We start from the raw sequence: 13160 nt of genomic DNA, 5'->3' as shown, positions 1-13160 counted from the left end.
CCCTCACTGTAGTAGTATCTGAGCACGTCACAATCTTTAATGTATTTATCCTCACAAGGCCCCTGGAAGGAAGGGAACTGTCCATTTTACAGATGGGGAGCTGAGGCACAGAGAAACTAAGGGAGTTGCCAAAGGTCACAAAGGAAGTCTTTGGTGGAGCAAGGATGTAAAGCCGGTCTCCAGAGTCCAAGGCTAGTGCCCTAACCATTGGGCAATCTTTCTTCCCCAGTGAGAGCATCACCACAGCTCCTATCATGGAGTGAGCAGATCAGCCAAGACCCTGTGAAGGGAGTGCCTGCAATCCCTTGGTGCCCGCCAGGAGTGCTTGTTTGCTGCAAGTTCAGATCCTGCTAAAAACAGTTCTTGCGTTTTGCTTTTTAAATGGATTTGTTATTTATTTGTTCTATGTTAGTTATAACTATTGCAGGTGTCATCCTGGTGTGAATAAGTAATGTTTATAACTCTAATTTGTAATTAAGTTTAATTATTTCAGATTCCTTTCAGAGCAGGCAGTAGTAGGCACAAATGTCCCTTCCCCAAATGGGGAGGCAGGTGGATGAGGAGCATCCCCACAAGGGCCAGGAGAAGAATGGTGGTGGGTGCTCCCCATCTCCTCCCAACAAGAGAGGCTGGTGCAGCAGTGGTTGAGGGTTGTGCAGAGCTAGATGGGAGCGGGTTAGGAGCACACAGGCCATCCACGATAGAAGCTGCAGCGTTGCTCCCTCAGCCAGCCAGAGAGCGTATGAGGGGCACTTCGGCCAGCATTGATCTGTATGCATTGATAACAATACAGCTGTATTGCACTGTGCATTGTGGTTGCAGGGCTGGGCCCTGAGAGCATGGTTCAGTGCTTGGTTACATGCCTTATTTCAATGGGAATTGCCCCAGCCTAGGTCAGAGCACAGTTTGGCCTTAAGAGATTGATATACACATTGTGTCTTTTTTTCCCCTTCTCCACATTACTTCTGTTTTCAACAGTTGAAACAAACTGAATGCATAAGCAGGGAGCTCATCCTGCCACCAGATTCTTCGTTCCCCTCCTTGCTGAAGATTGCCTTTGAGAGAGGTGGCGCTGTCCTGTTGGAAGATGGTGTCCAGGCAAAGCTGAGAGAGGCAGCTTCCCAGCTCCAACTTCAGCAGCTTTTGCTAGCAGTCAGGCACGTGCTGCTGTACCTAAAAACCACGGTGGAGAACTTCGGCAGTGTAAGGAATATGTTCTCTTAACACTGGGTTCTAAGTACAACACGCTGAAGTGGTGCAAATGCACTTTGGTTGTGTAGCCTCTTCATGTGCACAACCCCACTGAAGTTAGGGAGCAACTCAGGAATCCGGCCCAGATTGTAGCAATTGTCTCCCTTGTTGTTGAGACTGGCTGCCTTTACAATAGGATTCTTTATGAATGTGTGTGTCGTGTGTACTGCAAATGAATTGCAGCTTTCTTTCCATCTCTTGTTGTCTTTATAACACGACTAGATGTCTGTCTGGAGGATATGCTTTAGTTGTGATTAAATTCTTTGGCCTGTGTTATATTAGAAGCAGACTAGATGATCTGATGATTCCTTCTGCCCTTAAAATACATGAATATTGTGTTAGCCTCACAGAGGCTTTGATCGGGAGCAGGCCCCTATTGTGGGAGCCATTGTATATGGTCCCTGCCCCAAAGAGCTTACAATCTAAGAAGATGTTAATTTAATCCTGTTCTTGCATAGTTTTCTTTCCAGCCTCCTCCACTTTTCTCCTCATCCTCCAGTGTGTTTACTTTCACAGCTCAGTAAAAGTTCTGGTCCTCGCCTTCTCGGTCTCTACATGGACCTACTGAGTAGCTTGCTGTGCCGATGTGATCAGATGAAGTTGTGCAACGAGCAGAAACAAGAAGGGGCCCAAACTGAATCAGATCTCTTTATGGATTTAGAGTCTGTGGCCACAATGGAGTCTGCAGATGGCAAGGTATAAATAGGCTTGGCAGAATTCAATTTTTATTTGATATTATCTGTTAAAATTATATAATAAATAATGTTTATTTTTAAGCATTTTTTCCCAAAATTATGGAGGAGAGAGGGTCATACAAGAATTATTTAATAACAGTAGACGTTGAGATTAAAAAAATTAAAGCTTTATAACCCTTAAAATACAAATTGTCAACATCACATGCCAAAGTACACAAAGTAAATAATGTCAAATCAGACTCTAAGAAGTTCTCAAGCAGCACTTTTTTTACTTTGCCTATCAATGGAAATATATTTTTTTGGTCGGTGTCTGTGTGTTGAAATCAACTTTTAGCAGCAATTACCGATAAAAATCTGATCCTTCCAAGCTTAGGTATAAACTCCTTGGTAGACTCATAATGAATGTTGTCATTATTAGTCAGCACAATTAAATTGGACTCTAGGAAGTCTTTCATCAGCTTTGGAGAACTGTTTACTGAGGCAAAACAGACAAATGGCTCTCGGGTGCAAACTATATTATCTAATTGTCATTGGTAGTTGAAATAAACGTTTAGCGTAGAGCATGGAGCTGACCTGTATTCTTACTGATACACACAATGTGATAGAGGCTGAAGAAAGAAAGGGGGCTTCAGTGAATGCTACAGTCTGATGTGGAAGGTGAGGGTTTGACTCTTTATTTGTGTTAGGGTGTTTAATTAGGATTAAAGGTGATGCCTGTCTGATAGGGAAGCATGCAATCACTTGTTGAAGGCCTGTGCAAGATCTGCACACTATGGCCTGGTCTACACTCTGGGGCGGGAGGGGGAGTGTCGATGTAAGATACACAACTTCAGCAATGGGAAAACCGTAGCTGAAGTCAACATATCTTATTCCGACTTATTTCCCGTCCTCCCGGCGCGGGATCGATGGCCGCAGCTCCCCTGTTGACTCCGCTACTGCCGCTCGCTCCGGTGGAGTTCCGGACTCGACGGGGAACACGTTCGGGGATCGATCTATCGCGTCTTAACGAGACGCGATATATTGATTCCTGATAAATCAATCGCTACCCGCCGATATGGCGGGTAGTCTGGACATACCCTAAGTGGAAGCACTACTGTAGCTTTCTGTAGGGTGATGGGCGGGATGCAGGTGGGTTATCGCCACATGGATAGTGGGCTTCAGACATAGTGTTTCACAGAGGGGTCTTTGCATCAGGCACAGATAGGTCAATGCAGAGGTGTGCCATTGAAGGAGGTCTGGGAGAGGGACCAACGGATCTATGAGAACGTGCATTCAGTGTCCCTAAACTAGTGGCTCTCAACCAGGGGTACGCAGAGGTCTTTCGGGGGTACATTAACTCATCTAGATATTTGCCTAGTTTTACAACAGGCTACATAAAAAGCATTAGCAAAGTCAGTAGACACTAAAATTTTGTTCAGATGATGACTTATTTATATGTTCTATATTCTATACACTAAAATGTAAGTACAATATTTATATCCCAATTGATTTATTTTATAATTGTATGGTAAAAATGAGAAAGTAAGCCATTATTCAGTAATAGTGTGCTGTGATGCTTTTGTATTTTTATGTCTGATTTTGTAAGCAAGTAGTTTTTTAGTGAGGTGAAACTTGGGGTAAGCAAGACTGATCAGACTCCTGAAAGGGGTACAGTACTCTGGAAAGGTTGAGAGCCACTGCTCTAACCTACTATACAGGTGTGTGGCTGGGCAGCAGCCTCTATTATTCTAACCCACAGGCTAGAATAGTGGCTATGGAATGGGCTGCATTGCGGATCTACAGCTCACTTGTGTATGGGGAGAGTGAATGCTATTTCTCCATTCCTTTTAGACCCTGGCTCAAAGCTTCGTTGCCCACGTTTTGTGGAGGGAGGAGTGAATTTTCACCATAGCGTTAGTTTTATCTGATTCCTGGATTCAAGAAGATTAGAATGTCATGTATTTAGTTGATGAAACCTGCGATACCTCCCCTGGGAACGTAGTAAAACTTATGGAAATGTACAAAGTTACATTGTGTGATAGGTTAAAGTGGTGTCTACTCCCTCACATGATACTCTGACTTAGGACTAAGTCATTCTAATGTCTGTGTAAAATTGTGCCACAGACTTTGAAAGATTCAGTCATGCTTGTCTGAATGAACAAATGGAGGAAGCATTTGGCTTTATCCCAGAAGCAGCAGAATAGAAATTGAGATGAATAACTTGGAGATGTTGTTTAATGTTTAGAATCTTTTTTTTTTTTTACCACAGAGAAAAGGCTTTTTTTTTTTTTTTTTTTTTACAATACCATAAACATTGAGAGAAACATAATTGTATGTACCTGTATTTCATTAATTCTTTTGACCAGTAATAGGTTTTTAGGTTTCAGTAAACATGCACTATAGGTAGAAGCAGAGAAATGATTTTAGATTCTTTTTTGTGGTTTCTTCATCACTGTGTACGTTGCAGATACTAGAAGATATGCTCATGTTGATCTTCAAACATCCTACACTGGAGACCTGGTTCTTGGCTTTAGAGCAACATTCTCTTCCCCAACACAACTTAAACCCTGTCATGGTGAAGCTTTTGTCAGCTCATGTAAATAATGGCATCCTTCAGTTACTGAAGGTGAGTGCTCCAATGTTGCAAAATATGAAGCACATAGACATGCTGTCTAAGTATTTTGAAGCCATCACTGAAAGCGTCTTGGAAGAGTTACGTGCTGGAAGAAAAGAAAAGAACCTGGTATCTCCCAAAAAGTCCCAGCAGCTGGAGGCTCTGCAGCAGTTACATGTTTATATGGATGCGGCTCAGTTAAAAGAAGTCACGCTGACCATGCTCCAGCTTCCTGAGGCAAGCCTGACCACTCAAAAATCTGAAAATTCCCCTAAAAAAGAGAGAAATTTAAGCTTCTATGGGAAGACACTGGTGCAGCTCCTCACAGAAAGCTACCAAAGACAGACCATTCAAGGAGAGCTACTGTTATCAACAGAGCACATTAAAGGGATGGGAACTCTGCTATCAACATCAAACAGTGAGGATCTGGAAAAAGTCTTCCTGAATGCTCTCTCTCGAGAGCCCCTGTTTGCCCATGCGGTTGGTGTAGATGTACACGTTTACTGCCTTAACCACATGACTGAAACTTCCCTTGCCATTGTGGCTTTGCTGATCCAGCATTGTAGGACTCATCTGCTGCAGTTTGAGCTGTGGTGTCTGAATTGTGCAACTGGAAAGTACCTAAGGAAAAATATGGACATCTTTCTTCCACTCATCAACGTATATTTGCAGAGTAGAGAGCAGTATGACTTTACACGGCCATCAAAAGGTAAAACCGACAACTGATCAATATTAATGATGTAAATATTATCTGGGGATTTTTAACTATTCTCACCAGAGTTTTCAGATAAAATGACGTGTCTGTCATTGGGTGCATTGGGAAGACCATTTTCTGGGAATGAAAATTTCACTGGCCTAAGGTCTGGGACTTGCTACATTCAGTGCTGGACTAGCCCCCCGAAAGGTACTGTTAGACTTGAGGTCTACTGACAGTTTAGAAGTCCATTATCTTGTGAATCTTTAGTGCTAAAATCAATACTTGTTATCCCTGAAAAGTTGGAATTCTCCACCTTATTAACCAGTTACAAAAATCGCTCTTTTCTGTCTACTCTTGTCTGACTCTATGGGTGTTTATCATGTGACCATCACTGACATATCCAGGGCAAGGCACAAGGCACTGAAGTCAAGTCATCAGGCCTCTTTCCATTGCCATCTTTTTAAAATGCAGATAACTTTCCTTCCATGTTGGTTATTAACTGATTGTTCAGCACTTAGGAAATAAAAAGTGCTATCTGCAGCGAATGCTATGAGTATTGTTGCCGATCATGTAAATACAAATTTAAAAAGTGTTTGAAAACATGTAGAATTTGCTGAACTAGGATGGCTCCAAAGGTGTATTGATAGAAAATTATAAAGTAAGTTTTATTGGCCCATTAGCTTAGTGATACTTAGCCTCCTGGCTCTAGAGTTGCATGTGGCTCTTCGGAGCACCGCTGTGGCTCTCACTGAATCCAAAGATTGGTGCACTTCTTGTTCTGCTTAATCTCATGAAGAGCAAGTAAAGTACTGGTAAGCAGGAGCAGGCCTCCTCCTGGCTGGACACAAGAGGCAGCATAGACATGGTATTCTAATCAGAAGATCCAGAGCTCATTCCCTGTTTCTTCAAGGTGACAAGAAGGATGCAGAGAGGAGAAACTTTCATTGCTCTTACCTCACAGGAATGGGTGGAAATATTGTGCTGAATGGCATAGTAGAATGCTATAAAGTAATCTCGGATTAGTGTCATGAGCAGGGTGGATGAAAATCAAGGACTTTTAAAAAGAAATTTTAAAAAATTATTTTTCTTTTAAATTTAAATTAAATGCATTTTTGTTTTTAAAAATAAACCTCCTTAAAATTGAATTTGAAATGTAAAGCCTATGTTAAGGTCTAAACTTACTATATCATCTATTAAAAAATTAAGCAGTGTATGTTTGCTGTCAAAGTTTTAAAGAAAATCAAACCACTGAACTCGTAGAAGCCATTGGCTGAGCACCTGGAACCAGCAATGTTGAAGAGCTAAACCAGCTTTTGACAGCAGTAGTCTCCGCTGCAGGTGCAGAGAGAATATTTTCTTCATTTTGTTCATCTAGTTCAGTTCAATAATTAGTTCATTCAAAGTTAAAAAAGAGATTGGGGGTTGAAAAATCAGGAAAGCTTGTTCTCCTCTTCCAATTTATGAATAAAAACTATGTGTGAGAGGATGAGGTCTACTAGTTCTAAAATCTTAAACAATATGGCGACCAGAAGCAGTCTGTTCAATTCCCAAACTATAGATAATATTAAACTATTCCTTTGTTTAATAATCCAGTTAGTTTTAAATGCAAAACTTGTTTTGATAAACTTAACTTTTTCTCAATATATCCAGCACAGTTAGGGTAATTTTATTTAATGATAAAATAAAAATGAAAACTCTGTTTTTGGCATTTATAAAATTCCAGTTTTGTTTCCTGAACAGAGCTTGACAAAAATCGCAAGTAAAAAATTAATCATCTAGTACATATGAAATTCATCATTCACCAGGCTCTAATATAATACATTGTAAAAATTAATATGAATAAATGTATGTTAAGCTATATAGTTGCTTAAATAAATGTGTATACATATAGTGTATTGCCCTCGTTAGCAAAAAGTAATACAAAATTTATTGTAAAAACTAATTTTAGTTGTAAATCAGCATGTAGTAATGGTTACTAACTAATGAGAATCAACTTTTCTTTGGACAAATAACTAAGAAGTACAAATGCAAAACACACTTTAAATTATTTAAATCAAGGTTTCCTGGTTGCTGATTTAAATAATTATTAAAATAATTTATTTAAATCACTTTGAATAAATCAGTCCACCCTAGCCACGAGGTTTCATTGTCATTTTTGCATTGTGGTGTTGCTTCAGTATGTGAGAAATGTGTTTCATGACAAGGCAGTGCAGTGACATTGATCACTCTGGTTGTTTTGTGGCTTTCTGCTGTTCTTTTTGATGGCAAAGTGGCCCTGCCCCTCTTTGTGCTCTCATCGCCTGGCAGAGTTAACCTCATAACTCCATCATATAGTAGCAGTAATTTCCCAAAGGCAACCTAATAAGTTAAATGAAAGCATAACACAAAAATTAATAAGTAGGCTGATGAGTACCATCAATGAGCAGGAATCCCAGCAACAGTTGAGTCATTTGCCTACATCCCGAATGCTGCAACATGACCCATAACACTCAATATGCTGTAACTCAGGGGTTCTCACATTCATTGCACTGCGAACCCCTTCTGACACAAGAATTACTACACAACCTCAGGAGGGGGGACTGAAGCATGAGCCCCACTGCACTGAGTGGTGGGTGGGGGCAAAGCCCAAGCCCCATCACCCCATGCTCACGGGGGCAAAGCAGAAGCCCAAAGGCCCCCCGCCAGGGGCTGACGCCTGTAACCTGAGCCCCGCCACCCAGGGCTGAGAAGCCCTTGGGCTTCAGCCCCGGGTGGTGGGGCTCAGACTTCGGTCCTGGGCCCCAACAAGTCTAACGGCAGCCCTGGAGACCCCATTAAAATGGGGTCACTACCCACTTTGGGATGCCAACGCACAGTTTGAGAACCACTGTTCTAGCTCAGTCAGAACATGGACTTCATGCAGGAGCTTTTTAGTGACATTCTGTGGCCTGGGTTTATGCAGGACATTGAACTGGGTGATCACAGTGATCTCTTCTGGACTTAAAATCGATGAATCAGTCTGTCTGCACCATCAATGGAACAGCTGATAATGAAAATCAGAGACATTTTATGATTATTCTTTAGACTATTATTGCAGTAGTGCTTAAAGGGCCACAACTAGGTGGGGCCAAATTGACTCAAATAGAACACTGCCAGCTGCAGTTGCCCCGGGCTCTTCTTGAGCCCTGTACAGCTGGTCAAAGCATAACACTTCTTAAAATCTGCCTAGATCATTATCGGTTCAGTTTAGAATAAACCCTATCTATCTAGTGGTTGGGTGTGAAAAAATTATTTCCAGCTGCAAAGAGAATATTTTATCTGGTGAATGGAATGTTGTAAACGATCCATTTCAACAGAATTTTATCTGTCATGTTAAAAAAAAAAAAAAAGAACTTCTAGCCCTGTAGGTGGAAAAATAAATTTCCAAGTATAAATCAATACAGCAATGCCTTCCTGAACCTCACACAGCTCCAGTAGCTCTGCTGCTGCTCCAGGTTTTCCCAATCAACAGCAGAATTAAACTGACAAAAATCTGGTCAGTTTCACCGTGGCATTTCAGAAAATTAGGTGCTGCAGTTAAACTAACGAGGGTCATGCCTGTTTCATTCTTCTACTGATAAGGAAGGTTACAGGCAACAGCAGAGGCATACACGCTGTATCTGTTGATGGGGAAGGACACCTGTGTCTGGAAGCGGTATAAAATGGTGGAGAATCCTCAGCAGCAGCCAGTAGCGTCTGGGAGGGGTAGAGTAGCAGACCCAGCTTACAGGAGGTTCAAGAGAGGTGTTGCTTGGGGAAGGGCCAGAAGAGGAAGAGAAATCTTTCTCTGTTCCATTACTCAGAGAATGGTGGTAGCTTCAGATTTATCAGACACTTCCTATCTGAGAGCTGAAATGAAAGAAGAAGCCTCTGATCAGAGTCCAGGGTCAGAATTCTTTGGTAAGAATCTGAGCAGTTACTACTACCTTTGTCTAGCGGATCAGAGCTGGGCTTCTCATCAGGATGTTGCCCCTGTGCCTTGGAGGTCTGTGATATTTGCCTGTAACTACTCATTTTAATCCTCTGTCTAGTAGGTGTTTGAAAGAGATACCAGACACTTTACGGAACATTTGTCTTTCAGTCACTTCCTAGATCTGTTACAGTCCCACACGGTGTGTGCTTTTTCACAATAGGCCCACAGTCTGTGTTCTATCATTCTGTTGAACACATGAAGCAGTTTGAGTTGAGAGCACTGCCAGAGAGCTTACAATGACATCCCTGTGTCTCTTTGCACTCTTTCTTCCTACAGTCTCCTCAGCTGTTGTACCTGTCTTGAAAGTAGCTTTGTGGAAAGAACTGTCCAAAAAAATTCTAGATACAGAACCATCGCAAGAACTCACAGCCGTGAAGTTGCAAGTGTTTTCCAAGCTGGTACAGTCTTCAGAAATTGAAGCGCTAACTAATCTAATTGACCAGTTACCTGGAACTCTTGAGAGAGCAGAAAATTATGAGAGGTAGGCAAGTCCTATTTCCAAATTTTGCATTTTAAGTAATGTAATGCCTGGAATTGTCATTTTGTTGCATAAAACATTGTTATCCCTGCTTCAAAGAACCTACTGTCTAAGTGTGATAGTATTTTTAAGCCGGGGTGTACTTTAATGTATGTATATCATGTAAAAATATTTTTAAAAATCTCAAAAGTCCCCCAAAACTTTAAATACAACATTCCTCGTTAATGAAGCTGTACAGTGGTTCAGTGAAATTAAATGTGTGTGTGTGTGGGGGAGGGGAAATATCAGGAATTCAAAGCCTGATGTTTTCTCCATTTAATTTCATTGGTGTGCTTCAGAAATAACTTTATGGTATAGCAGAATAAGGCTACAACAGCCTCACATATCTTGCAGGGAAAGGGAGCCACAGCACAGATACCCATATTAAGTTTTATTTAAAGTTTGTGGAACTTTTGATCCATTTTTAAAGTTAACATTCAATAGCATAATAAACAGAGAGACAAAAAATATTGTAAGGACTTGTGCGTTAAAGTCTGGAAGTACTCAGCTGGGACCAGTACACTTTCACAAGCTCTGTTTTTGGGCAAGTGATCGAAACATTTTCTATCCCTGCTTAAGCTGATGGTGGCTAGGTTTATAACAGATGTGACAGTACTCATCTCTGAGGGAACATGAGGAAAGGACTGGCCATGTAAATTCCTGGGTGACTAACTTATTACATGATTATCATGAGCTTTAGAAGATAGTGATTCTTTGGTCATCTGGGGCTTAGGTGTCCCTATGCATAAAATCAAATGATTAAAAATGTGTGGAGAAAATCATGGTAAAATTAATACAAACAAAAACATTCTACTAACATTTGAATTTTCTGCAGTTGGATTGTGGCAGATTCCATATCGAGAGCGCTGGAGAACTCTGCTGAGGATTTGCACTCCTGGAAGAAAAGCCTCTTGGCAGCCTGTATAAAGTGGTTAATCACCACATATAACATCAGTAAAGACCAAGAAAACAACCAAGGAACAGAGAGTTCCATGCTGTTGAGACTAGAAGAGTTATTGGTGAGACTCCTTTCCATTTGCTTTAATCTAAATCTTGATTGTATGGACTTTTCTTTATTGTGCTTTTCTATTTCTGTATTACGTAAATGAAGTTGTTGCGCTTGTCTTGGTTTCTTTGGTATTTTGTGTGCAACTTGTACAGTTTGTAACTGGCCTTGCAAGATCCTAATGCAAAACCATTTTGGGTCCTGTTGGGAGAGGTGCTGGACACTTGCAATTACCATTGAAGTTAGTGGGATTTTGAGATGCTCAGTGCCTTTCAAGATCAGTCCCTGACGGTATTTTTTTTTTAAAAAAAAGAGAGAGAGAAAGAAAATGCTGTAAAAGTAGAAATGTTCTTACAAAGTACATGAATCTGCTCCCACTGAAGTCAACGACAGTCATCCAGTTGACTTCAGTGGCAGCAAGGTCAATGCCATAAGTTCCTAATCATGTATACCTTATGCATCTCAAATTTTCTTTAGGTGTGTAAGGGATACAGGATCAGGTCCTAAGTAAAAGCAAAAGATGCTTTTACAGAAGCTGGGCTAACTGCCCCTCTTGGTTTCTTTGTGTGCACTCCCTCTCAGGCATCACCTGTCTCTTGGGGTGTAAATAACAATTCTCCCACTCTCAGACAGGGCCCTGATACTAACGGTGATTACCTCAGCAGGTCTGATTTGTGGTCAGCACCTGCAGCACACTTCTGTCTAGGAGCTATGACCCATGCTATCCTTTGACTGGACAGCTTTATAAAGCAAAGTATTGTTTATTTAGAACTGAAACATTTCAGAGAAAAAGATCTTAAAACAAGAAGTAAACCACATGTATATCTAGCTTACCAGGTACCTATCCAACTTCCACTTGGGATCCTGGTAGCCCTAAGCTTCCTAGAGACACCCCCAGAGCCCTCAGGTCAAATAGCATAATTTGCTCTCTTAGCCCTCAAACCAGTTCTTCTCTATACTTCAGGGACAGAGTCTTGAAATCCTGTTTCATTTTTGTCCTCCTCCCCTTTGCAGGCACCATGTCACTTTTTTTAACTGTTAGCTACCAGCGCTGGCAAAACAAGACTTGTGACTTAGTTGGAAGTAGGTTGTAGCTTTCCCCATTGTCTTTCAAGTGTGTGCTGGAATGTTCTTATCCAGGAGCTATTGTCTTCGTCCTAGAGACAGCTCCCATTGACTTAAAGCAATACAGGTGTATAATAAACATTCCACTAACCCAGCATAGTTCTATACTGTATCTGTTTGACTGTCACACATGGCATTCATAAAATTATTACATACCCACTCCATGTCCACTGTAGATCCTAAAGATTTCCACAGCTGATCTACAGATAAACTCAGATGTACTGTATCCTTGTAATGTTCTGTTATCTAAATTGACTAAAGATCCCTCCTCACCCTGCAAAATGAAGTGTTATTTCATATCAGTAGTAAATGTGGGTGCTGCATTATAGTGGTGGGCTTCTGTTCTAAGGAAGTCAGAATTGCTGCTGTCTCATGTTAGCCAATGTGATTTGGATTATGCTTCTGTTTGTAGGGCCCAGTTATATTGCAAGTATTGTAATGTCTCCCCTATTCCTTCTTGCTGAGCTGTAAAAAATTAAGGGCCCAATTCTAAGAGGTGATGAACAGCCTTGAATCCCACCCATCAGCAGGAAAGGAGAGCACCTGGCACCTCACAGCATCAGCCCTTTATTCGTTTGAATCCCAGGGAGAAGGAATAGGTGAGAGGAGGTTCTGATACTTGCAATGTAATTAGGCAAGGAAACATATCACTTAAAACAAAAGGTGTGATTAGTATTTGAAGTGCTGCGGTATGAAAATTCCTTTGCAGCTGAAGATGGAATACCCTGTAGTCTTCCTCCTCCACCCCTGACAGTGAGTTTCTTTCTGCGGGAAGTTGGCTGCAGATGCCATGTTGTCCCAACTTCATATCTGTAATTTTGCTCTAAAAATGTTTTGCTTTTTTACATTATTGCATTTCTCACGGAAATAGTCCTGGGCCTGATAAAGTGTCTTTGAAATTTTGTGTTTATCTAAAATAACAGCATAGGCCAGGGGTCGGCAACGTTCGGCACGCGGCTCGCCAGGGTAAGCACCCTGGCGGGCCGGGCCAGTTTTATTTACCTGCTGACGCGGCAGGTTCGGCCGATCGCGGCCCCCACTGGCCGCGATTCGCCATCCCGGCCAATGGGGGCAGTGGGAAGCGGCACAGGTGAGCGATGTGCTGGCCGCAGCTTCTCGTTGCCCCCATTGGCCCGGGACGGCGAACCGCGGCCAGTGGGGGCCGCGATCGGCCGAACCTGCCACATCAGCAGGTAAATAAACTGGCCCGGCCCGCCAGGGTGCTTACCCTGGCAAGCCACGTGCCAAACATTGCAGACCCCTGCTCTATAGTAATTAGAGCTGG

At 41.8% G+C, this 13160-nt stretch overlaps 1 protein-coding gene across 1 annotated transcript in view; it reads left to right on the top strand.

The window, feature by feature from the left end:
• The window catches only part of URB1 (URB1 ribosome biogenesis homolog), a 79665-nt gene that overhangs the window by 35831 nt on the left and 30674 nt on the right, over window positions 1-13160 (top strand). Inside the window, exons 20-24 of the mRNA XM_034770176.1 lie at window positions 979-1203; window positions 1768-1947; window positions 4393-5248; window positions 9504-9708; window positions 10580-10763. Coding sequence (XP_034626067.1) covers window positions 979-1203; window positions 1768-1947; window positions 4393-5248; window positions 9504-9708; window positions 10580-10763 — 1650 coding nt within the window. The remainder of the gene's footprint in view (window positions 1-978; window positions 1204-1767; window positions 1948-4392; window positions 5249-9503; window positions 9709-10579; window positions 10764-13160) is intronic.

Source organism: Trachemys scripta, chromosome 1, assembly GCF_013100865.1.
Source record: "Trachemys scripta elegans isolate TJP31775 chromosome 1, CAS_Tse_1.0, whole genome shotgun sequence".
NCBI lineage: Eukaryota > Metazoa > Chordata > Testudines > Emydidae > Trachemys > Trachemys scripta.
This window is presented reverse-complemented; position numbering and strand designations above follow the sequence as displayed.